Raw genomic sequence first — 27,815 nt, forward strand, 5'->3', positions numbered from 1 at the left:
ACTACTTTCCCGCACAACTTCAGGGGGCGCCGTTCACATAGATTACAACGTGGCAGTTCTGGTCTCCCTTATACAGTGTTTTCATGAAGAGTAATAGAATAAGGCCCATGAGGATTTGCTTGTTTAAAAATCACACCAAAAAATCAAGAAATGTATAAACGCTATTTGGATTATGGAGCTGATTTAGGTTTTTGATAGGCTGAGTTAGTATATGCTTTTATAATTTTTTAAAACCAGAAAAACTTTGCATAGATATTTTTATTTATATGCCATATTTTGCTTTAAAAAAAAGAAGTGGTACAATTATTTCCTTCTTGAATCACTTAAGATATGGACCTTTAAAGACCTGTGTCAGATACAAATGTAAAATGTTAAAAGTATCCCCTCACTTTTCTGGAGGTCACTTGATAGCAATATCATCTATCATAGACATAGCAGATAATCTTTTAAGAAAATTAGGTCATAGTTTTAATTTATTATGTTGAATCATAATTTCTTTCCCCCCCCAGCTTTACTGAAGTATAATTGACAAATAAAAATTGTATATATTTAAGATGTAAAACTTGATGTTGTATTATATGTATACATCGCAAAATAATCACCATAGTCAAGGTAATTGATAAGATCTGCTCTCTTAGCAAATTTCAAGTGTACAGTACAGTATAATTAACTATAGTCATGTTGCTGTACATTAGATTGCTAGAACTGATTCATCATATATAACTGAAACTTTGTACCCTTTGACCAACATCTCCTTATTTTCCCCTCCCACCAGTCCCTGGCGATCACCATTCTACTCTCCGCTTCTATGCATTTGACTATTTTAGATTCCACATGTAAGTGAGATCGTGTACTATTTGTCTTTCCATAGCCTTGGGTAGAAAAGACCTTTGAGTGGCTAAAATAGATAGCACATAGTACAGACACTGAAGCACAGACTTGGGTGTTCAATCGGAGCTTTTTAATCTCCTGCTTTAGATGGAATTTAAACAAGTTGGATGATTTGATTTGTCGGTGAAACACTAAGGGAGAAAGGAAACTGCTGGGCTCCTATATATTAGCGATTTTAGAACATGACAATTCGTAGTCTGAAAGCAAGGGATGCTGTAGGAACACTCGAAAACCAGACAGGGCTGGGAAAAAGCCTGGCAGTCTGGGGTCATTTAGTGGAGGGCAAATAACTTTCTGGCTCTTAATAGTCCCCAAGGGTACTAGCTATTAGTCTTCCTGCAATCATTAATGCTCATGATGAAGGCCCCAATATTCCAGAATCAACTCTAATATGCATAAAGTATTAATTGTTGGCATTTCTTGAATGTTCACTGCATAGCAAATGCGTTACACGCACACCCCACTTAATTCACACAGCAACCTATGAGGTAGTTGCTATTATTCTCATTTTATAGCTGAGAAAGCTGAGACTCAGAAAGACTGTTACTTTCCTGAGGACAGAAATCTCAGAGGTGAACAAACATTCAAACAAAGCAGAACTCCTGAACTCGCCCCTCCAACCCCTTCAGAAATGTTTCCATAAAGACTTAATTTAAGTAAAATAAAACAAAAATGTTTAATAGTCATCTGGAAAATTCACATAAATGGGATAAATCATTCATACATATTCATATACATATACCTACATGTGTGTCTATGTTTATACACACACATATATAAATCTCCACTTGTAGTAAGGTTTTGATACATTCTGGCTGACATCCCTGTATGGATAAACCATGGCACTGTTAAACATTAGACAAGTATTAAGCAGGAGGTAGCTTAAGGAAAAAGGTTCTGCCTAGGGGTGAGGTGGTCATTTATCGGTGCTGTGTAATTTCATTTGATGAGTGGTAAGTGCCAGATGCCAGATCACACGGCTGGAAAACTGGGCCACTGATTAGCCAGTCTGCAGTCGGGATGAAATCAATCTCGCTGCATTTAGGTGGATTCGCCCATTTTACAATTACCCAGTGAGGAAAATATGAAAACATGAAGGGTGTGTTGGCAGCCTCCTTCACCCATGTGAAGTAGAGAGCCCTGCAGTGGAGCAGCACGTAATTGTCAAAGCCACAATCTCTCACAGTAATGCAGCCTTTGGCTATGCTTCCAGCCACAGTGAGGAACCACAGCTCAATGACTGTGTTTAAGAGAGATGTCAGGGCTGAAACAACCCCTTGGAAATCCAGGATGCTTGGGCTCACATGTGTGCCAGGGCGGGTAAGAAAGAACTCAGACTGCAGCAGCTGATACTGTGGGTCACTAATATAATGGTTCTATATACTTAGGTGATGACTGGACTGGACATACAAATTCAAAGCAGAAAAAGCAGTTTTATAGCTAAGAGATTTAAACCCATGTGTGTCTTGTGACTCCTCTCCACCTGTAGAATAAACTGGAAACTCCTCAGCCCCCCACGGAAGGCCCTTCATAACCCAATCTTACCTCCATCCAAGCCTGCCCTCTTGCTGCTTCTCTCACTTTTGCCATGTGTCCTATCTACATTCAAACTAAGGTTCTTCAAGCACATCCTCCTTTGTTGTGCTTCTGTGACTTTGAACAAGTCATTCTGCTTAGTGATGTTGTATTGTTCCCTGTCTTTCCTGCCAAGTAATTTGCTTATCCTTTAAGAACTAGCACAAATGTCACCTGCTCAGAGGTCTTCTTGCTCTGCCAGGCAGGGTAAGTGCCTTTTCAGCATGTTATTTATATCTATTATGTTACTTGCTATTTTGCACTGTAATTATGTCCATGCCTGTCTCCCTTCCTAGACTGCATGCTCTGAAAAGTGAGGACACTGTGATGCACTAATCTTTGTACCCAAGGCTGAAAATGGTGCCTAGCCCACATGAAGTGTGCAATAAATGTTTATTGAGTTTAAAAAAAGACAGAATATCGTACACATAGTTGATCAAATGGTGTTCATAGGGAACCAGCTACACAAGAAGTGTTGTTCAGTGGCTCCCGCAGAGCTGGCAGAAGCTCAAATGGAAGAGCTATTGTACTTAGAAGGCTCTCAGTAATGATAAATGTCTCTGCGAACTGCTGTATGTGAATGTCTCCTATGTCATGTATTAAATTAAACTACATAAATTTGCTGATTCTGTAGGTCAGAAATGGTAAAATACTGTCAACTTTTGTATGATTTAACCTAATAGTTTCTTTTTATAATGATTATTAATTGTGAAAAGTCACACAAAAATAGTCCCTTGGGGGTGAGAATGAAATTAAAGATGAAAAGAAAGAGGGAGGCAGACAAGTAGGCTAAATGGGTATTTCCACAAAATTATAGTTGATGGTTAGCAAAAAAATTCAGTGACACACATGACAATGCACCTTCTTTCTTTCAAACCTATGTTGACAGCTAAAGCTTGTCCTTGGACTGTCAGAGTCTACCCATAGAACAATCTCATTGATTTGGCCCACACGGTGGCTCTATTTTAGGGTGACCCATTCTAGTTGGCCGTTCAACCCATTTGTTTACTTTCTGAAATATGGCACTAGGTGATATTCAAGTGACCTAGGCAAGAATTAAGGTCTCATAAGCTTTAATCCTAGCTGTGCAGCTAACTTGAGAGAACTTAGACAACCTACGAACAATCAGGTGCTTGCTACAGCTGGTTATGGATGTAGATTATACTGCATTTCATTGAAGCTAAGGCATCATCAGTATTTTAAGTACCAATGAGAAATTTTTTAAAATGGTGTCAGCATGACACAAAGCTTTATTTTATACTTACTAGAGAAGTTCTTTTAGAATTATCTACATGTAGATCTTTTGCAAACATAAAAAGGAAATAAAAGAGGAATAAGTTGGTTAGCTTTTCCAGAATCTTCACATTCAGAGTTTGACTTCTGTGAAGCATGCTTTCACTAAGGGTGTCAATGTCCATATGCTCTTCCCCACACAATCTGTCCTCTGTGCAGCCTTGAGTGCTGGCCATGCACCGTTTCTTACAAGGGTGCTCCACTGAATTGTCCTTTCTGGGGTTTTCCTCCAAGACGCTGATACCTGTTCTCCAAGTTCTGATTGTGCACTTTCTCTTCAGTGGGAAAGAAAGGTTTTTAGGGAGGAACCAAGGCTCATATTCTGTTCTCAAATGGTCCTTAAATTATTTGTTACTTTAAATATCAAGGGGTTGTGGTGGTGGTCCCACTGTTAGACCACTAAAAATAACCATTCACATGTGTGAACACTACATCCTGACTGTCTCCTGGTGCACACCGATTTGATGGCATCTTACAATTGAAAAAATACGGCAAATATTAAATAGGGTAAGAGAAGAAGTACTTGTTATGCATTTACTAACTTACTAGTTAGTAAATGCATAAGTAGGACAAAGATACTGAATGGCAGGATCCTTTAAGCAGGGCCTTTTCAGGCAAGCAGCATCTCAGTGTCAGGATTTCTAAGGTCTTCAGCATTGCTGGTTTAAACCCTCCATTTTCTCAATTCACCCAAATGAGCAGCCTCAGGTGAAACTGACAGAGATGGACTGGTTATCACAAAATCGATTTGTTCATTCGCAAAGGTAAATTTACCGATTCCAGAACCGAATCTTGTTGTCTGCCCAGACCATTCATCTTAGTAGGCAAATTTCCTCAACTGTAACATAGATTATAGGGGTGACACATGTGCGGTATCTCCTGACAGACATCACTAATCAATTGTGGCATTCTTCTCCACTGAGCCCAGAAGTGGCCTCAGCATCCTTCTCACTTCATCGCTTCAGGCAGCCACTACCAGTCAATTGGAGTTGGCACTTGAGAGGAATCCTATATACCAATCCTGGACTAGAAGATTGCAGAGCAAACACGTAATTAGAAATAAGAGAATTAAATATTCTTTACTGTTTTTTTCCCCGCTTTTCTCGTTAAGCCAGGAGAGTCTGATGCATTGCCTTTGTCCAAAGCAGAGATATTTCAATGCCAAGAATTAGAATCACATCAGGAGCCATTTCCTCTAATGATGCTGGAAGCTCAATTCCAATTCCTTCTAATAACCTTCTAGTAACCTCCTTCTAGACCACTGCCCTTCCATGGGTCACATCGGGTCTTTGACTGCTGGGTGAAAATAAAATACATATATTTTGGCTACAACCATAGTTCTATAAAACTGTGTGTTACAAGTATCAGGGCTTGTAGGAAGATAGAGTTGGTGCAGGTAATTCAAAACCTAAAGAACTTTGAAAGCACTAACAAAAACAATAAAGTAAAGTGACTAGCAAGATGAATAACATTTTCCCAGCCTCTAAATCTAGGGACATCTTTGCAGCCTAAACTCTGGGGCTTATGCTTCCTCCTTTGAGATGTAATAGGTCCTGAGGGGAAGCTGCTTCTAAAAGAGACCAATTTGACCAAAATTAAAAATATCCAGGATATAGCCTTCTTCATCAGTCCATCATTTTACCAAAGGGGAAATGTTATTTCATCAGCACTTACACTTTTGCTGAAGAGCATAACATGGTGGAAAACCCAGTGGTTCTTGAGGCCTCTGTAGCGGCCACTATGGCACTAAAGGAAGAGACCTCTGGAGATTTTCAGTTTTTTTCTTAAGATTTTCATATTTGCTGAAGCAAATATTTGTTTACTTGTGAGAAAACGTAAACATGTACAAAACCAATACGATTCCCCTGTGGTACTACTGCCCTCCTATTTCTCAATTGCATTTGAAAGAATTCACATTAAAAAAACGCTCTGGTGTTATAAAAGACTGTAGGTAATTGTATTGTTTGCTTATGTTGCTCTACATTCTTCAGGGTCACTTTATTTAAACTTGGGTATGCCTGAGTCTTGACAGCAGATGGGGATGTCTAAACCATCACTTGTGCTCTTGATACACACACTACATCTTTTGAATCGGTTTTTAATCAATTCCAATGTCAGAGGGTGACTTTCCTTAAACTGTCCCTGGATTTCAAGGAAATCTTATTGTCTCCTAGTTGCACACTAACTTGATTGGGGTAAGCTCTGAGTAATAATATCTTTGTGTTGGCATTTCCCCTGTCCATTGTGTTTGTGAGGTACTGACCACACGGGCAATATGGATAGCTAGGAGGCCTGAGATGGTACGGAGCTGATTCATACATTTCCTCACTTCCTCTACTCTGCTGCCAGTGTAAACCTGAACCCATGCCATAGTACATAAACAGCAGAAATTGAATATTTGGTTAACTTATTCTTTTAGAGCCCCTATGCAAAGCTCAAAGGTAGTGGTTCCCAAAAGTCAATCTATGGCAAGAAGAGAAAAAATAAGAATTATGAACTTTTTAATAGAGAAAAATGTATTCTATTTATAAATTGTTATGAGGTGATATCTTTACTACATATTTTTGGGTGGGTTATTCTTTGCATTAAATTCTTGTAGCTTTGTTTTACTTTTTAAATTCTTAACTGCAGAATAAAAAGATAGCAATATTATATAGGTTCCCAAATAGTTAGAGGGATTTTACTAGTCCATGAAGTAAACACGCTTGGAACCACTGCTCTGGGGTGAGGTGCCTGATGTGGCTCAGAGCAGAGTCTCTGTCAGCCTGAGGAATGTTGCCCATAAAAGAGGGGTTGGGGAGAAGCAAAGGTCGGCTTTGAAAAACTATCAGTAATCTCAGGTAACACTGGACAACCTAAGTTTGGACTTGGTGAGTGGATGAGTAATTTTAAAAAATGGAATAAAATCTTGTGCAAAACTTATTTCCCAGAAACTTGCACAACCTCCCTTTTATACAAATATTAATCTAGATAGACCTAGAATCTGGGGTAAAACATTTTGTTTGTTTACCTGAAGCGAAATTTTCAGGTAGTAATCATAAAAGGTGTGGAGAAAAATAGGAATGGGGGAAAAAGACTTAATCAAATGTGGAATACATACCTACCTCCAAATTGCAAGTACCTAGAAGGTAAATGTGGTTTGTATTGATTCTCTGTTTACGTCTTCCCATTCTTACCGTATTCCCAAGGCATTGATTATAAGCATCTATATATGCCTGTTTACAAAAACAGGGAGAAATGTAAATAAATGAAGGAGAGACCATAACTTATGCTGATGTCAATGGAAATGTTTGTTTACATATTTATAGATGGGGAACTAGTCCAGGCACTCTGAAAAAGATGAGACTGTAGTGTGGTGTCAATAGTGAAAAATACTACTGACCCCTAAGTAAATTTCTGTGATACAGGAAAGGGAGATATGAGAAATGAAAGTTGAATACAGATTTTTTTTAACAGTACAAAATGTTTTCTATTGGCCAAATTAAAAATGTAATGTGCCTATCTCTTTCTCTTATTTTTTTTAAGGTCCCTCTGGAGTTTGATGAAAAGGCAGTAAGATGTCGTTGATTCCTCTACATTTAACGCACCAAATTACAACTTGGTAAGAGATATTTGATTTTTAAAAGCCTTTTGAGTCCTCAGAAATAGAAAGCTATGGGAACTGTGTTTTATTCATTCTTGTATTTCCAGCATTTCCATTTACATCTCCATTGTACATGGTTGGTATCGAATAAATGTTTGCTCAAAGGATGTATGTACACGGGCGAACAAAAAACTAATTCAAACTTTTGAAAGCTTTAAATTCTCAGTGTTCAAGTGGTCTTTAAATGTGGTGGAATTTTTTTCTCTATGAAAATAACTTCCCTTGGTTTCTCTGTCTCTGAATTTTTCTTTTTCCTTCTGTGTCATCACACCTCACCATTCTAACTCCTTTCTTGAGCAACTTCATTGTCCAGGAAACAACTCTTCTGGTGTCCATAATCCTTGCGCTGACACTTACGTCATCACTCCTGGAAAGCTGAATTCTCTATCTCTAGCTCACATTTTGTGGAGTCCAGGCAAAGGCACTAGGAATATTTGAATCAGTCTGAACTTCAGATAGGTAGTAAAGATGGTTTCATACCCAGAAAATTAACCCTCATCTCATAAAATGCCATTGTATAGAGAATACCTTGAAAGGGGTATAAAATAGAACTAGATGAGTGCGTATGTGTGAATGCCTATGCATGTGTATAAAGGGATATACAGATGTCTGCCTTTATTTCAAAAGATGGAGACCATAGTGACACAGTCTATGCTATTTCCACAGATTATAGCTAAACTGCGCTGAGCCTGCACAGACATAAAGTCTAAATAATCCTTTAAATAACTTTTTCCCTCAGAGATGGTAAATACATTCTTGAAAGCTACAGGTGTGACAAAGGATAAAAAACACAATTTTTCTGGATGACCTAGCCAATTTATGTCTAATTATTTTATCTTTTAAAAATTCTTTCTTAGAAGAGTCAACTCTCCATGTGCAGATTTTTGTGGCACAGCCAGAAATCACAGACATATGGAATATATTTGTTACATTCTTAAGAAAAGTGTTGATAAGGATTATTTCTTAACCATATACCGCATATTACTGAAGATAAGTGATACTCAGAACTGGGATAATAATGATACATTCAGGGTGCTGATGATACCATTTAATCTATTTTTAGGTATATTTCCTTAAAAAGTATTGTACCTCTTTTGGTCACTCGTGTGTGAGGCTCTCAATCCTATATTATGTTATAGTACTTAAATTCATAAAGAGCTTTATCAACACATGGTTGGTTTCCTGCAGAGATGGTACATTTTAAATTGGTTCTTATGTGTTATGTGCATCATCTTATCTTGCCTCTGTTCTACTCATCTCTCCAGTGTTCTATTATATTTAACGGTGATTTCATAAACCCGTTTCTTTGTTGTGCTTTAGGGAAAGGTTTGCTTGTATTTTGGGCTTCTGGCTACAGAGCTCTGTATCTGGTACACAGAGAGCTGCTGTAAAATTACTATTGGTTGCAATACCCTAGGTGTGAAGAAAGTGATGTGGTTTGGTCAATTCTCAGCGTAGCTTTTCTCTTTATTGGTATTTGTCTATTCTATTTTAATAAAACATTGGGTAGATGCAGGCAGAATGTGCCACAAATCAATTCTATGATCCATGTAGCCACTTTAGCGGGCTTGAACTGCAAAGGACAGAGTTTGCTGAAATTGTATATTCAATTGGCGATGTCTACATTGAATTCTTTTAGACCTGTTCTGTCTTTTAAAATCCTGAAAACACTGGAGCAGTCTACTTTGATGACTTATTCAGAACAAGCACACAATAAAGAATGAGATACTGTTTTCTCTATAGTACTGTGGCAGTAATAATGGACAAAACAACAGTCGTATTACATTTCCCTTTAAAGTTTTTAATTTAATAGAAAGTCGTTCTGTCCTTCAGCAAGTTTTAGTATATACATTCATTAACTCTTCAAATATTTGTTGTGCTCCTGGTAGCTGCCGAGCACTGTATAAGGTGTGAGGGTACAAAAACCAGTTCCTACTTACAAGGTGATTTAACAGACTTGAATCCTTTTGTTTTCATCTAAATATAAATGTTGCATCACAATCTCTCAAAGGATCCAATTGCTTGGGCTCCAAGGATGTAGAGGGCCAAAAATGCTTTATATTTTGAGTCAAGAGAGAAGCTTAAAAAAAAAAAAAAAAAAAAAAAAAAATCATCTTTCCTACTCAGCTGAGTCTAATCACTGCTTCTCCCCCACTTAAGTTAATAGCTGCTTAATTTCCCACTAATTCAATCCTTCTTCATCCCTTCTCCCACTCCCTTTCCCTTCTTCTTGACAACCCAGAAGCATGGCCATTATTTCTTTCTGGTCCTCATTCATGTTGAACAGATCCAATAGCTTTTTGGTTGGGTTCTGAAATTATGGCAAAAAGACTGCAGCCATTTTGATCTTCAGGTCTAGAAACAACCTTCTTTCTACTTTTAATACTGTGAAAATAAAAGGGTCAATGCTTGTGCTCCTCAGACAATAGTGGAGGTTAAAAAAACAAGTGGTTTTTAAAGTCAGATTAATTGAGGTATAATTTACACACAGTAAAATTCACTCTTTTTTATGTGTACTGTTCTATAAATTTTGACAACGTACACAGCTGTGTAACTACCACTATAAAACAATATAGAGAACGTTCTCATCGGCCTCCCCCAAATTCCCTTGTGCCTCTTTTTTTAGTTAACCCCATTCACCTAATCACAGCCCCTGGCGTGAGTGTTTTGTCCCTACAGTTTTGCCTATTCCAGAAAGTCATACAAATAGAATAATACAGTATGTAGCCAATGAGTCTGGACTCTTTCACGTAGATAATGCTTCTGAGATTTACTCGTGTTTATTGCAAATATTATCAGTTTGTTCCATTTTATTACAGTGTAGTTTTGCATTTATGGATGTGCAACAGTTTTGACCATTACCAGGTAATTAATATTTGAGATATTTCTAGTTTTTGCCTATTATTAATACAGCTGCTACAAACATTCACATATAGTTTTGATGTGGATATATGACTTCATTTCTCTTGAGTAAATTCCTAAGAGTGGGGTTGCTGGGTCATATGGTAAGTGTATATTTAACTTCGTAAGACACTGTGAAACTCTTTTCCTAAGGGGCCATGCCCTGCTGCACTCCCACGGTGATACATGAGAATTCCAGTTGCTCCACATCCCCGCCAGCATTTGGGGATGAATTTTTGATCTGAGCCATTCTAGTAGGTGTGCCATGGTATCTCATTATCATTTTAATTTGCATTTCCCCAAGGACCAATGATGTTCAGCATATTTTTGTGTGCTTGCTTGCCATCCACATCTCTTCTTTTTTTTTGTGGGTGGTAAAATACATGTAACATGAAATTTATCATTAGTAGTCACTGGCAAACATTTATTTTCTGTCTCTATGAATGTGCTTTTTCTGGATATTTCACATAAATGGAATCATTCAAGATGAGGCCTTTGTGTCTGGTTTTTTTCACTTAGCGTAACATTTTCAGGGTTCACCCATTCTGTAGCATGTACCAACTTCATTGCTTTTTATGGCTGAATGGTATTCCATCTTATGAGTATACCACATTATATTTATCCATTCATCAGTTGGCTTGTTTCTACCTTTGGCTATTGTGAATCATGCTGTTGTGAACATTTGTGTATACAGTTTTATGTGAACACGTTTTCAATTCTTTTGGGTTTATACCGAGTATTGGAATAGATTGATCATACTGTAATTCTATGTTTGTTTTATTGAGGAACTGCCAAACTGTTTTCCACAGTGGCTAAACCATTTTATATTCCCACCAGCAAGGTACGAGCATTCCAATTTCTCTATATCCTTAGCAGCACTTATTTTTCGTTTTTTAAAAAAATTATAGCCATCTTAGTGGTTGTGAAATGGTATCTCATTTGGTTTTAGTTTGTGTTTCCTTAATGACTAATGATGTGGGCATCTTTTCATGTGCTTGTTGACCATTTGTATCTTCTTTGGAGAAATGTCTATTCAAGTCCTTTGCCCAGTTTTAAATTGAACGGTTTGGCTTTTTGCTATTGATTTATAAGAGTTCTTAATATATTCTGAATAGTAGACCCATATCAGACAAGTGATTCACAAATATTTTCTCCTATTCTAGGGTTGTTTTTTCACTTCCTTGCTAATCCTTCTGTGCACACAAGGTTTGAATTTTGATGAAGTCCACATTACCTACTTTTTTTTCTTGTTACTTATGCTTTTGGTTTTATATTTAAGAAACCACTGCTGAATACAAGGTCATAAAGATTTACCACCTATGTTGTCTTCTAGGAGTTTTATGATTTTAGTTCACATATTTATGTTTTCAATCCATTTTAGGTGAATTTTTGCATGTGGTGTAAGGTAAGGGTCCAACTTCATTCTTTTGTATATGGATATCCTGTTGTTCCAGCACTATATGTTGAAGAGACTATTCCTTTTCCATTGAATGTTTTGGGGAACCTTGTCAGAAATCAACTCACCACAGGTATGGGTTTATTTCTGGGCTCTTGATTCTATTCCATGATCTATATGTCTATTCTTATGTCATTACCACACTGTTTTGATTATGGTAGCTTTGCAGTAAGTTTGGAAATCAGAAAATGTAACTCCTCCAACTTTATTCTTTTTCAAGATTGTTTTGGCTATTTGGGGTCCCTTGCAATTCCATGTGAATTTTTGGATTAGCTTTTCCATTTCTGCAAAGGCCATTGGGATTTTGATAGACACTGTAATAAATCTGTAGGTCACTTTGGATAATATTGTCATCATAAAAATATTAAGTCTTGCGATCTATGAACATGAGATAACTTTTATTTATTTATTTAAGTCTTCTTTAATTTCTTTCAGCAATGTTTTGTGGTTTCATTGTAGAACTCTTACACCTCCATGGTTAAATTCACACCTATCCTTTGTGAAGTGCTCTTTCAAATCTTTTGCCCAGTTTTAAATGATTGGGCCATTTGTTTTCTTATTACTGATTTGTGAATGTTCTTTATATATTCTGGATACCAGTCTTTTATCAGATATATGTTTTTCCAAGTCTATGGCTTGTCTTTTCATTTTCTTAACACTGCCTTTCAAAAACATTTTTAAAATTTTGATCAAGCCCTATTTATCAATTTATTTATTTATTTATTATTATTATTTTTTTGTGGTATGTGGGCCTCTCACTGTTGCGGCCTCTCCCGTTGCGGAGCACAGGCTCCGGACGTGCAGGCTCAGAGGCCATGGCTCACGGGCCTAGCCGCTCCGCGGCATGTGAGATCTTCCAGGACCGGGGCACGAACCCGTGTCCCCTGCACCGGCAGGCAGACTCTCAACCACTGCGCCACCAGGGAAGCCCTATCAATTTATTCTTTTATGGTTTGTGCTTTTTGCATGCTATCTAAGAAATGTTTGCCAAACCAAAGATTGTAAAGATTTTCTCCTATGCTTTCATCTAGAAGTTTTATAGTTTAAGGTATTATATTTAGGTCTATGATCCATTTTTAGTTAATTTTTGTATACAGTGTGAAACTTGGACTTTTGAATGTAAAAGTAACATATTCAGTTTCTATTGTGCTGCTCACTCATTGCGTCATGTTAGGCAAACCAGTCAATTTGAACCTTAGTTTCCTCATTTAAACAAAGATGCTTCCTGATCTGTCAGAATTGTTGTGAGGATCAAATGAAAACAAGTATAAAAGTACTTTCTAAAATCAGAGTATAAACGTTAATTATTATTTCTAACTGACAGCAGCCAACAGAATGATGGTAGAAAATGTGTCATAATTGGAGGAAAGCCAGATCTCAATTACCATCAGTAGAGTGAGTGTTTAAAAACACTAGATTTTAAATAGACCTGTGTTTGAATTACATATTTGCCACGTCCTAGTGGAAGAACCTCACACAAGGCACTGAGCTCTCAACTCCCCAACTTTCTGACCTATGCAATGGGGAAGAAGTATAAACCTTCACAGGGTAGAGATGAAGCGAGTTACATACAGAGCCTAGTGAGCTACACAGAGTAGGGGATTAATAAATGGCATTTTTGAGAGAGAGAGAGAGAGAGAGAGAATGATTATGCATATACACTGTCTAATAAAATGATGATGTAGATTGTCATGGTTTATATGAATGCTATAACAGATGATGGCAAGATCAAGATGAAAAACAAGAATGTATCTTGCACTCTCCTGCCTCTGGGAAAGTGTACACAATGTTAGAACATCATTCCAACATCATTCCCTTTGCCCCTCTGACTTAATCTTGTAGGATTTAGCTCAAATAACATGTTCGTTTAGGAAGCTATTTATTACCACTTTCTCCTCAAATCCGCTCTGTGTGCACACAGTCCATTGTGTATCCCTTTCTTAAAACAAACTGTACCATATCATGATTACCTGCTTATTGGTCAGCCTTATCGATTATATGGGAAGGTCCTTGAATGAAGGGAGCTGTCTTTGAGTCTTTAGAATCCAGTATAATGCCTGGCACATAGTAGGAACTCAATAAATGTATGCTAAATGAAAAGATGAATATATATTATTAATTTCTAATGTTGGTATAAATAGCGTTTGTTAACTGAACTTTTTAGTTCAGCTTGTTAGTTTTAGAGCATAATACTGATGTCTACTCTAAACAGACCAAGTGGACTTCCCTTTATGGGAAAGGGCCTATTTCTTTTAGGTTGTCCACACCCATATAATAACATCCATCACCCAGTTTTCAGTAGTAATACTGGGCACAGATGAATATATTTTGCATTTGTACAGGAAAAATGACACAGACTCCTTTTTAAAGTTTTCTGTAAAGTAATGCTGTTCAAAATAGCTTTTTTGAAAAAGTGTGATGCTGACTACGTGGCAGGGTAAGTTCCTGTCATGAGTACTTGAAAAAAAATGATTTAATTAAATTCATATGTGTTAAAGCGTTGACTAGCTCATATAATATGGAATTTTATGAAAAGGGGAAATATCTGCCCATAAACTTCAATTAAACTGTGACTGAACATCCCTAATTCAATGATCAGGATTTCTCAGCTGATGATCTCATGCATATGTAGTTACCTCAGAATAAAGTGAAGCAACTGGCTAGTTCTGTGCCAGTGAGAAAGAGGTGAGAATTCTCAAAGGAATGCTCAGGACTGACACCTGTTAAATTTCCTGCTCTTGGTAGATTGGGTCATGCCATAGTCCATAGATCCCAAAGGGCCTGTTTTGGCTCTCCATATTACCATAAACTTACAGCACATAGGCAAGAATGCTCTTGTGGCCATAATTTCATGCCAGGAAATTTTGACCCATGTCATAAATTGTGTTAAATTACCATACAAGATAGTTTCGGAATGAATGGCAAGAAGCTGAAAATCTATAAGCTGAAAAAAACTGACAAGAGTTCCTTGTCCTTGTGTCTACAGGGATACACCACTTTTATCTCATCTTGTCTGATGTTAACAGTCCCTATGGTATGACTTAGTGTCACAGCCCCTGGCATTGAGTCAGTCCTTCTGAAATATCCTTGTCCAGAACTATTTGTGTATGTGAAACAAAGAGAAAAGACAGAGACTCTGAAAAGAGAAGAGAGTAAGAAAAAATAAAAAAGTAGGACAGCATGTGGGCATGAAGAGAGGTACCAGAAAGGAGAGCAAGAGACACACAGAGCTCATCTACTAAGAAATAACCATGGAATCACTCCTCTCCTCCTCCTCTTGCTACCCCTGTTTAATAATATTAATTGAGAACTTGCTTCGTGCTAGTTTTGTAGTAACTTGCTTTGTGCTAGTTTTTCTACTGTGTTCTCTCCTTTTATTCTGACCACAACCCTATGAGGGAGCTTCAGTTGTACCATTTACAGATGGGGCCCTGAGGCTTAGAGTTACAGTCTAGCTTGCTCAAAGGCACAGGGAGAGCTGAGGTTTGACTGTCTGTCTGACTCCAAAGTCCAAGATCATAATCACACCATGTTATCAAAAATCCAGGAATTACAAGACACAAATATGGGAGAAAAGTCTTAGTGGCAGAATGACCAAAAGAGCATGATTTTATCCTAGAAATAAATTACAAAACAAAACATCTAATGTATTTAACTGATAAACACAACTGATTATTGTCTTTCAAAGCACTTATCCTAGAAGGCCTTATGGTTAAAACTGTAGTGATGCACTGGCGAATGTCTTTTAGGGGTAGCAGCTTTTAGAATCAGCTTACTAGACACGTTAAAACAGATTAAATACAAAGAGCTATATTTCTTTAGTTCTATAAAAACATTTAAGAAAATTGTCAAGATGTGTCATCCATTTATTAAAAAGATTTAAGTCCAAATGACTTTGGTTGTTTCTAAAACATTAAATTCAAGCTCAGCTTTCAAAGACATGATTCAACTGATTACATGCTGAGGAATATGTGTCTGGCTCTGAAAGAGATGCCTGACCTTGTTAAAATAAGGGTGTGGCTCATTAGGGTGACTGACTGTGTTGAAGGGGGCAGTCATTTGGATTCATAATTTTGGTATATTCATACAATCAGTCAGTCCCTGCTTTTCAGTTGCAACCTGCCTAAGAGAAGAAAATGAGGATAAAATAGAAAATACATAAGAAAGAAAAGGAAAAAATGGAAATATCAATTACCACCTGATCTTCCAATGCTGAAATCAGACACTACCGGCCAGAAATTAATCTCATGAGGGAATAATGTAAGTATGTGGGTGACCTCAGGCTTTTCTGTGTACACATCCCCCTCCAGACACCAAACACAAACCTCTAAAGAAAATTCTGGCCTTAAGCTGTTGCACATTTCCTGTTCCTCTTTTATTCCTTCTGACTCCTGGGCAGTACTATGTCAACCAAGGTAATCAACTGGGGAAGACCTGAGGAAGCCAAAATGGGGAATTTGCATTGAAAAGGATTTACTTATCTAAGGGGGGAAAAAAAGAGATAGAGTCAAAAGTGAGGAATGTGAATGGGAGGCTGAAGAGAGGAAAGAAAAAAAGAGATAAGCCTGCATGGCTAATTATCAGGGAAAACTGGAAAACTAGAGTTGAGGGTGCAAAAAGATTTGAGGGAGCTTCTAGAAGTGGGATATACAAGGAATGAGAAGAGAAACTTCAAAAAGTACTGCTAAGGATGATGAATTTTGGATATTCTTTAAAGTTCTATAAAAGATACTGGTAAAGATGAGAATTACTTTACGTTCCTTTTGGTTGTTGAATTTTGTCTCTTAGACTACAACACAAGACTGGGCTAATGAGGGGTTCTTGATTTGTTTGGGTTATAGAGTATAACATTTACAGCAGGTGTCCTTAATGCTGGATTCATGGGAGGACTTTTAGGTTGCTTATATTGATAAATTTTCATAATTAGATGCAATTTTGTGTTTATGTGTACATGTATATTTTGAAAGGATGAGCATCTTCATATTCATAGCTTTGATCAGATTCTTAAAGAGTTCATCATCCTTCTCCTTAAAGAATATAAAAGGACTGCCACTGAGGAGAGAGAAAGTACAGTCTCAGGGCAAAAGACCAAGTGAAAAGAACGTAACTATAGAAGATAACTAATTTCTAACTTTACAGCAGAAGCTTAATAGTCTAATCCAAATCCATTTATTTTTGCCAAAGATACCAAGGTATTCATTTACCACCTGACTCTCCTCCCCCCATCAAACTCCTCTCTTGATCTCCTTGGTATTTGAAATAGATTCAGTGATTTTTTAAAAATAAGGTAATCCATGAATGTGCTAAGTGAGAGAAAAAGCCACTGAAATTTTCAGGAACTACAGAAAGATGGGGGAAAATCAGCATTAAACTCGCAAGCAAATCATACATTTATTATAGTTTGGGAAAGGCATCATGATAGACTTGAAACAAAGGAAGGCATAGCGAATAATAATGGTGAGAGTATTAGGGTTATCAAACTGATTAAGTGTCCCCTGTCAATATACATGAAAGGTGTTATCAGTTATTACTCTTCTGCTGAATGGATTACTATATCATACTTGTTACAGAAATCTTAATTCAATGCATCACAGCCTAGGCATCAAGTTATATTAACTGGATAAACATTTAAATAATGGAAGGCAAATATCTGCAAAAGGGAGGAACTGAGAATCATGAAAAAAATGCCATTGCTTTGTTATGTTTGTTTGAACCACCTACTCAAGTGTTTTATTCAAACCCCAAATGGGAGGCACAGAGCAGCTCCCAAGTCTTTAAAACACGCCTTCTTTCTTGATCTGCCTCTTTCCTTAAAAGCAGCACCCACAAAAAAGCAGCGTTATCCTACTCAAGGCAAAAAATTTGACTTAGTGTCTTAGGAGAAGGCTTTCAGCAAAGATTAGTCTCTAGGATTCCATGGGCAGAGTATTAGACATGTCCTAGGCATTCGTTAAATGCTTATGGAATAAACGACTAACCAAATGAATAAATGAACAACCATGTTTCACCCCCCTGCTGCCACTGTGGATATATGACATTAGAGGCAGCAGAAGGCACAAAGAGCATCATCAGGGAAACAGAAAACTGCCCCCCCCCACAAAGCACTCCCTTACCTCTTTCAGAGAGCAGCCGGTTCCTAAAGTGGCTGCTCTGAAAGCTTTAAAGGGCTGGTGCTCTCCCCAGAGGTTTTATGAGAGGAGTGGGAGATACTGCCTCATAAAGGAATCTACCAAAGAATTCTGGGGGAAAGAAGGGTGTGCTACGCAGAAATAAGGCTCCCGCCACCAAGATGTCTATATCCTAACCCCTAGAACTTGTAAGTGTTAAATCTCAAGAAGGAGTTAAGGATACAGCTGGAATTAATGTTGCCAGTCACTGGACCCTGAGATGAGGAGAGTGTCCTAGATTATGCAGGTGGGTCCCATGTAATCACAAGGGTCCTTTAAGGAAGACTGAGGCAGGAGAAAAGGTCAGAGTGACGCAATATGAGAAGGACTTGACCTGCTGTTGCTGACTTTAAAGATGGAGGAAGGGGTCTCAAGCCAAAGATTGGGGGCAGCTTCTAGAAGATGTAAATGGCCAGAAAATGGATTCTCTCTTAGAGCCTACAGAAAGAAACACAGCCCTGCCGACACTTTGATTTTAGCTGAGACCCTCATTGAGGGTCTCACTGAGACCTATCTTGAACCTCTGACCTCCAGAACTGTACGATAATAAATTTGTGTTGTTTTAAGCTTCCAAACTTGCAGTAATTTGTTACAGCAGCCATTCAAAACAGAGGGTCAGTGAAGAGGAGGGAAGGACCTGAGAGGCAGGTAGACTAGTTTTGTCATTACTAGGGACCTTAGGGAATTTATTTCATGTTCTTGAGGCTTTGTTTTTTCTCATCGCTGTAGTGGGTTAAAAATAGCAACCTCATAAGGCTACTTTTGATGTTAAATGAGATCACATCTTTGAATCGCCCAGCTCCAGGCCTGTTGCACTATGCAATGTGGGTGTTCACCATTGTGATCTCTCTTCCTTTTTTTCTTCCCTACCCTCCACGGTCACTGAGTGCCAGGATGCAGGGTAGGCGATACAAAAGAAGAGAAAAATAAAATGCATGGAGATGGGGAGTCCAGCCTGAGAGGCCTGGGATAGGGAATCCATACCAACCACTGCTTCCTGAGGCAGGGACCCCAGTCCTGTAGTCTATCTAGGATTTTATAAAATGAGGGTTTGAAGGGCTGTATCACTTGTTTGTCAGTGAGAAAGAAGGGAAGGAAGCGGGTGGAGAGGGAAGAACAGGAGAAGGTATGGGTGAAGCAGGACAGAGGAAGGAGGAAAAGGAATGAAGGGTGAGACCCAGGCTGGAAGAAATAAAGGGCAGGATTCTCCTGCAAGGGGAATCAGAGATGAGGGAAACTTCAAAATCAGTTGGCTGTTCTTTCTTTTTTGTCCCTCTTTCTACACCATTCTTCTCTTCAGTTTAAGCACTATATTAGACCATATTTATACACAAACATTCATGAATTCATTTCAGGTAGAGCTTGTGTCCTGGGATGGCAACGGAAAAGGGTGAATTGACATTTATGTTAAATTTCAAGGGTTAAGATGAACCTTTTAAAAACATTGGAGAAGCGTTCTCTTAGGAATAATAACTGAACACTAACTAGCTAAATGTTATTAAGTCTCTGGACCTGTCACTAATTAGCCTTTCTCCTAAGGTGATATGGGAGATCTCTCTCTCTCACTCTCTCTATTGAACAATGTAGGTAAGATCTCTGCTATAATGACGTTATGTTCTGTAGAATGTTGGTCAAGGTACTATGAATAGTGGAAAATACAAACCTCTAAATTTGAATGACATCTTATTCCCTTTCAGGCTTTGCAGCCAATGTAGATTTCATGACTTTAAATGTACTGGGATAATTTCAAGGGAGAACATCCAAATTGTAATAAAAATCATTGTTAGAGTTTGGATGTACTTTGTGTTCAAAGATTTTTTTAATTAAATTTTGTGATATTGCACAACTTTGACTAAGTCATTTTGTGGGCAAGTCAAATCTATTTCTACTAACACATTAAATTTTAGGAAATAAGTAGATTTTAACCCATCTTTTCAGTTTATTAAATTATTTTGAGGAAGTCACAAGAAGAAACTCAGAAACTATCATTTCTTCTAAAAGAATGTATATAAATTGCGAAGTGACTTGCTGTGTAATATATCTACCTTCAAATTATATCAACAAGATTATTTCTTTGTATTCTTTTTCAGGCCAACTTAAGATTAAGTTAAATATCACTTAAAGACATTAGCTATTGAGATTTTAAAAATTGTTTTAAAAGGAAAAAGTAAAGTCTTTTAAAGTGACCATGATGTGTTTAAGTAAATATTTTCCCAGAAGGTTCAGTGTATAATTTAACTTGAGAAGATATGGGTAAACACATAGACCTGCTGCAATATTTTAGGAAGTAATTTACCATTTCCTCTGATTTTGGAAAGTCCTTTAAAATAAACAAAATCTGCTGCAATTTCTCACAACCACTTTTTCTAAAGGCTTCACAGCTTTGGTAATCAATAGTGCTGGTAAGTCAGGTAATCAATGTGCTCAGAAATCTTAGGAAAAAATAGACAAGTCACCGCTTCTTTTCTCCTTCTGTCCTTTGCTCCATTGTCCCCAGATGACTTCACAACTGAGTTTACAGATCAAAAGACTTTTTCTATGAATACTCACAAACTTCTGCTGGAGTATGCAGAGATTTTCAAAAAAGTCAACATTTACTTAGTGTAAAGAGATTTTAAGTTTGAACTAGGAGAGCGATCAGCAGGTTTATCTAACCCTTAAAAAACAGCTCAACTAGCTGTTGCAGGTATTCATCTTTCTCCCCCAAACAGCTCTACTGGCAGCAGTCAAAACCAAAGTGGGAACTTAATAAAAATGAAAATTGTGGTAGCAAAATACACTTACAAGGTTAATTCGACATATTGCAAAAATTTGGGAGGTTATAGTGGTTTCTATATAACCACAGTACTGATTTAGAAAAACCCCAGAGAAACAGCTGCATTTTGATATATAACCTGCCTTGCCTGCATAGGAAACCCCAGATCTTCAGGGTATATAAGTCTTGAGATGCTAGAATTTGAACATAACATCGGGGAAAATTATATGTATCTCTTATTGAGAAATAACGGGATAATAAAACCTGCATGTAAACTTCTTTATTAGGCAAACACATATTTGCTCCCAAGATCATGTTAATTTCTTTTACTAGCGAGTGTCAAAGGATGAGAAAAAGTAAAGTCAGGTCTGATTGAGAAAACTGCACATACCACTGGATTCTCTGATTACCTGTGAATGTCTCCATTTCTGGCATTTGGTAGCAACTGGCTGAGGCAAACCAGGCAAAATATTTTCCAGCTGCTGGAAGATTAACTCCTGCACATCTTCAGTGCTATGTTCCAAGTATGTAACTCCAAACGAGACAGTGGTGTGAATCACAAGGGAAGGCCCGATTTCCGATGACTCTAGTGTAAGAGGAACATAAAGATACACCTTAAAGTGGGTAACATGTTAGTGTCTCTCAGCATTTCAATCCGGATTTAAGAGTTGATCACAATAATCAGACAATAAATGAAGGGAAAACAGATTCTAATCTTTGAAGCATAAAATTAGGCTACTTCTGAAATTCAGAATCAGGCTTCACTGATGTGGAGGACAGATTCAAGATGCGTTTTAGAGAACACACTTTCAGGTCTTGTTAAAGAACCTGAAGGAAGGTAAAATGACCTAATATGTACTGCCTTGGGTATAATTAAATTTATTGGCATGTTTATCTCTCTCAACCACTAAATCATAAGCTTATCAGGGCAGGAATCATTTCTTTTTTTTTTTTATGTTAGGGGTAGGAGTTTATTAATTAATTAATTTATTTTTGTTGTGTTGGGTCTTCATTTCTGTGCGAGGGCTTTCTCTAGTTGTGGCAAGCGGGGGCCGCTCTTCATCGCGGTGCGCTGGCCTCTCACTATCGTGGCCTCTCTTGTTGCGGAGCACAGGCTCCAGATGCGCAGGCTCAGTAGTTGTGGCTTACGGGCCTAGTTGCTCCGCGGCATGTGGGATCCTCCCAGACTAGGGCTCGAACCCATGTTCCCTGCATTAGCAGGCAGATTCTCAACCACTGCGCCACCAGGGAAGCCCAGGAACCATTTCTTATACATAGCCTATATTCGCTTTAAATTCTGAGAACGAAGTAGATGTTCATCTTCTTAATTTTATGTTAAATGGATTGCAAAAATATCTTGTTGAAATTATATAAATGCCAGAATAAAATACCTAAAAAAACACCTTTCTCAAAACAAGCTTGACCTCATAATGTTCTTCATCTTTTAAGCAGCATTAAAAAAAAAAGTCTGCTTCATTCATAACATGGAGATACTTTCCTTTTTTGTTTGCCATTGAATTTTTTTGGCTATATTTTCACAATGAAAAATAACAAGTGCTTCATATCTTTCACTCTTTAGTAGAATATAGAAAATTGAATAAAGTTTGACATTGAAAGCAAAGTGACTGAGGCATTAGAGAATACAACCTTGGAAGGAATGTTAACCAAGATTTCCTGTTATTATTTTTTGTTTAAATCATGCAGAAGAGAAAAGTTGAGGGAAAACAAAATAGATATGAAACGCATGAAATTATAATATGAAAGTTGGTGCTCCCCCCTGCTGAAAGAAGAAAATACTAAAATCTATAAGCTACTGACAGGGGTTGGGAAGACTGATACTGAAAATTCTTTAAATTGGGATTATGAAGTTCTTTTCGGGGTTGTTATAAAAGGCAACAATCTCTTTGAGATAGGTTTGTACATCTTTACACAGAAAAAGTAATTTTACACAGAACAAGCCACTTACTTGCTCTGTGTCCACTCAACCTCTTTACTTTCTGTGTATGTATGTAGAATGAGAATAAGTTAGCATCTACCACACGGTTCTGTGGTCTGGATTAAACGACATAATGTGTGTGAAGTGCTTAGCACAGTTTCTGGCACAGAGGAGGTGCTTAAAAAATGTAAGCTATGAGAATAAAAGCAATATATCAGATATACCCAAGGGAAAAGTTCTCCTGGTGTTGTCCAAATGATAGGTGTGAGTTAATTTTTTGTTAAAGTACTTCATTTTCCTGTTGCGCTCTGGCTTATGAATTTTACAGCAAAATACTGTAAAAGAATTTGGGTCTCTCTTCTGAGAGAAAATGCTGTGAGCACTTTAAAGTGGCGTGTTCTCAAACATTTTAATATATATGAAGTGGGAGATCTGACTTCAGAATCTGTGCTGTAAATGCAATGGTAAGAAGATTGTCCAGTTTTCACCTCACAGTAGCTGGAACAACTTGAAAGGGCAAAGAGAGGACCCTCTCTTTGAACCTTCAGTGTTTAACTTGCCAGTGTCTACTTTACTGGTACCACACGGGAGTGCAAAATCTCAAATCTTTCACTGAATACCACCACTGTGAGAAACCTACTGCATACTGCCTCAGGGAGTGTTATCTATGTTGTCAGTTAATACATTCAGGGAGGCTTGTTCACAGAAAGGGGTGGCAAAAAGGTCACCCCTCTTCCATGAGGTTTCCAACCTTCCCAGAGACAGAGAAAGCTACTGGGTCAGCATTCGGAAGCAGGAGAGTTGGGGTTCTGAGTTGACTTATCTATGGCAGTCTTCAAAGGGAAACAAACTCAGCTGTGTGCGTGAGGTTGCGCTGACCCAGCCATTTGTTCTAGCGGGGAGCTCCTATAATTGCTAAGGGTAGTGATGGTGCGTTGCCAGGTTTCTCCCATTTACATTAGCCATCCACTCCAAGGAGAGCAATAAAAAAGGAAATTTAAGACCAAAAATGAAACAGTTCTTGCATAACAATGAGAGAACAACCTGGCTACTTGTTTTTATTGGAATCAGACAAAAATTTTTGAGAATTTCAATTAAAATTTGAACAGCTGCAACCTAAGACAATGAGTTTTAAGGGAAAGACCCTCAACCCCAAAATTAAAGGGTATTTTCAGAAGCTAAAGTGCAAAACTACAAATAGCCAACTGGAGTTTAAACGTGACCAAGGCTTGGAACTAGAGCACTATATAAAAAGCCACAAATATGTTAATAGGATTCAGAGCGTAAACTCAGTGTAATCATTATTCCTTGGTTCCTGAGAACGTAATGATGTTATCTTTCTTTTTCTTTTCTTCATTCAGTTTAACAAGCATAGCACTTTGCTTTTGGCATTTTAAATGTAAAGTTCATAGTAAGTTGACAACTATTTCTGTATGTTGGGAGATCAATGGCTTCAGTCAGAAGATAAGTTATTTGAACCTTTGCATCCTTAATAGCCCAGTGGTCTTGGACAACTTAATCTCTTAGGCTCCACTGTCTTCCATCAATTAGAGGGGTGTAATACTACTTACCTTATAAGGCTGTCACGGGATTAAATGGGTTTGGAGATTAAATGGGTTTGGATACATAAAAGCCTTCTTCAAATATAAAGTGCTATACAAACATAAGGCACCCCTAGATAATATTTTTGTTTTGACCTCTGTGCTGTGGTAAGAACAGCTTTAGAAAGGGATGACAGAGTTGACTTCTCTGAAAGTATTAAGACTGATTCTTATATTAACACCCCAGGAAGAGTGGCAGACTACTCCTGGGTAGAGGCACAGCAGCTTTTTTTATTATGGTAAAATATATATAATATAAAATGTACCTTTTAAACCTATTTTAAGCGTACAGTTCTCTGGCATTAAGTACATTCACATTGTTCTGCAACCATCACCACCATCCATCACTAGAACTTTTAAAATCTTCCCAAATTGAAACTCTATAGGCATTAGAAAGTAATCCCTCACTCCCCACTTGCCCCAGCTCCTGTCAACCACCATTCTATTTCTGTCCCTATTAATTTGACCACTCTAGGTACCTCATATAAGTGGAATCATACAATATTTGTCCTTTTGTAATGGGCTTATTTCACTTCTCTCCAAGGTTCATCCATGTTGTAACAGGGGTCAGAGTTTCCTTCTTTTTTAAGGCCACATAATATTGCATTGTGTGTATATACCACATTTTGTCAATGCATTCACCTTTTGGATATTGTGAGTAATGCTGCTATGAACATGGGTGTACCATTATCTGTTCAAGTCTCTGCTTTCACTTCTTTCGGGTATATACTCAGAAGTGAGATTGCTGGGTCATACAGTAATTCTATGTTTAAATTGTTGATCAATCACCATATCATTTCCCGCAGCAGTTGCATCATTTTTTCATTCCTACCAGCAATGTATAAAGGTGCTAATTTCTCCACACCCTTGCCAACACTTGGTATTTTATTTTTTTAAATAGCTATCCTAATGGGTATGAAATGGGCACTGCATTCTTTTTTTTTTAGTCTACAGTTTTGGGTGGGGGTCAAGAAGTCAACTCAATTTGATTGCAGGTAATTCTTTCATATCTCGATGCTTATATTGTTTTCTTTTTGCCTTTGGTGTTCTGCAGTTTTACTTGAATATTTTGAGGTTTTAAGTTTCTTTTTGCTTACTTTCTTTAACTTCATTGTGTTTTCTGAACCTGAAGACTCATTTTTGTCATTAATTTTGGAAATTGTTCAGCCATTAGTTCTCTCCATTGTCCCTGTCTGGTAGATACAGTACTCTACTTAGAAATATGATAGATATTCTCATTCTATCTTCATGTGTCTTGATCTTTTTATAATGTTTTCCCTCTCTATGCTAGATTCCATGTAATTTCTTCTGATTTATCTTTCGGTTCACCATTCTCCCTATATATGTGTTTATTCTGATGTTTAATTTGTCCTTTTAATTTCAAATTTATTTTGTTTTTCATTTTAAAAAATTCTGTTTTTCAAATCTGCGTGATCAGTTTTGATAGCTTCTTTCTCCCTAGTCACATTGTCAGTACTCTCTTTTAATTCTTTAAACACAACCAATATACTATATTATCTTTAGTTATTTAAAAATCTGCAATCTTTAGGAGTTTGAGTGTTTTTGTAGACCTAGAAATACACACCAATCTATTAACATTCTTCTATTAATATTAATAGATATATATTAATAAGTACATTTTTTCATATTAATAGGTGCAATCAATCGTTGTTGCTCATGATGGTGTGTTTCCTTGTGTCTTACGTGTTTTTTTTTTTCTATTGTAAGCCATGTTCCTATGGTGAGCCTAAAGTTCCTAGGAACTTTGTCTCAGAAATTCTTTGAGGCCTGAGTTTAAAGGTTATTCCTTTGGAGAGTTACTTTCATTTCTGCCAGATACCTTGGAGGTGATACTGCATATGACTACTTTAACTGGATTTTTAGAACATACTAGAAGAATGAATTCTGGCACCAAATCTGCCTGAAGGTGGATATGTGGTTTGGCATTTCAGGGGAGACATTTTATTTCTTTTTTGTTTTTTTCCACACCACTTAAAGATAGGCAAGCATCCCCACTGTCTCCCTCTGCCAGATAGGATATAGCAGATACAGATAAGTTCTTTAAAGCCAAAGAAGTGTACGTGTCCATGTGAATAAAGTTTTAAATCTAAAAGAAACAGGCTAATTTTTCTTGGAAAAAAAAGTTACCAAAATTAACTCAATATAAAAGAAATCAGTATAAACTAAAATACATAAAAGAAATTGAAAACACAGTCAATAAATATTTAAAACAAAAAAAGACTCCAGGTCTTAAGTGTTTTACTTGTGATTTGTTTAAAATTGTCAAGCTAGTATAATGTTGATTACAGACACACACATCACATTTACACATATAAACACACACCAAACTATAGATCATTCTTCTATTAATGTTAATAGGTATGTTCTTTCATATTAATAGGTACAATGAAAAGAAACATGCTAATCTCAACATGTATTTAAAAGGCATCCATTAACAATTAATATCAATTCATGGAAAAAAGATACAACATGAAAAAAAGTGACTTTCTCAAAATGAGACAGAATATCTTCCTTAAGCGGTTGGTCTATATCATACTTTAATATGAAATAATATAGATTTTTCACAGTAAAATCAGCATAAACCAAGGATGCTTAGTAATACCAATGATATTTAACATTGCTCTGGTTAATGTACTAAGATAAAAAATAAAATTTATAATTAATAGAAAGAAGGAAAATCATGATTTAAAATAATAATAAGCCAACATAAAATCCATCAAATTAATTTTAAAAATTTGATATTAAATTGATTTCCCTATATACCAACAATAACTAGTAAGAAAAAAGTAATTCTTAATTAACTCTACAAGTTTTTTGGAATTTAAAAATTGATTCTAGGGCTTCCCTGGTGGCACAGTGGTTGAGAGTCCGCCTGCTGATGCAGGGGACGCGGGTTCATGCCCCGGTCCGGGAAGATCCCACATGCCGCGGAGCAGCTGGGCCTGTGAGCCATGGCCGCTGAGCCTGTGCGTCCGGAGCCTGTGCTCCGCAACGGGAGAGGCCACAACAGTGAGAGGTCCGTGTACCGCAAAAAAAAAAAAAAAAAAAATTGATTCTAAAGGAAAAATAAGGCAATGAGAATATTAAAAATTAAAAAAAAAAAAGATCAGTGAATGGAGACTTATTTTGCCATATATTTAAATGCATTATAAAGACACGGCAGTCAAATCAGCCTAGTACTGGCTGACAGTAATAGTCAATGAATCAGAATACATCTCTCTGGAAAAAAGTCCTAAAAATATAGTAAGTATTTAGTATAGGACAACAAACTTAACAAAGCAATGGAGGAAGAATGCATTTTTACACTGTCTTAGAAAACTGGATATGTGGACAGTTTTAAATTAGAATATTCCCTTCCCACTTCTGACCCAAATTTGTCACCATTTCTGACTACCTTCTTCCAAAATTATATGAGGAATCTACACTCTACACTCATATAGCAAGCTCAAACTTACTGAGACATCCTTATTTACATGCAAATACTTCAGAGACATTTTCCATCCGTTAAACTTTGTTTTTAGCCATATCTATCAAGGGGCAGAAGTTGGGTTCCCCTAAAACCAGCTCTAGATTCCA

General features: G+C 37.1%; 2 protein-coding genes across 3 annotated transcripts in view; one reads left to right on the plus strand and one right to left on the minus strand.

The window, feature by feature from the left end:
- The window catches only part of LOC101290327 (gastric triacylglycerol lipase), a 482,017-nt gene that overhangs the window by 186,483 nt on the left and 267,719 nt on the right, over nt 1-27,815 (plus strand). The window contains exon 4 of the mRNA XM_033404782.2: nt 7,285-7,360. The gene's annotated coding sequence lies outside the window, so the exon portion shown is untranslated. The remainder of the gene's footprint in view (nt 1-7,284; nt 7,361-27,815) is intronic.
- RNLS (renalase, FAD dependent amine oxidase) overlaps nt 1-27,815 on the minus strand; it is a 270,276-nt gene that overhangs the window by 5,848 nt on the left and 236,613 nt on the right. For both annotated transcript variants that reach the window (XM_004279369.4, XM_033404795.2), the window contains exon 6: nt 21,092-21,267. In XM_004279369.4, coding sequence (XP_004279417.1) covers nt 21,092-21,267 — 176 coding nt within the window. The remainder of the gene's footprint in view (nt 1-21,091; nt 21,268-27,815) is intronic.

The sequence above is a fragment of the Orcinus orca genome, chromosome 14 (assembly GCF_937001465.1).
Source record: "Orcinus orca chromosome 14, mOrcOrc1.1, whole genome shotgun sequence".
Taxonomy (NCBI): domain Eukaryota; kingdom Metazoa; phylum Chordata; class Mammalia; order Artiodactyla; family Delphinidae; genus Orcinus; species Orcinus orca.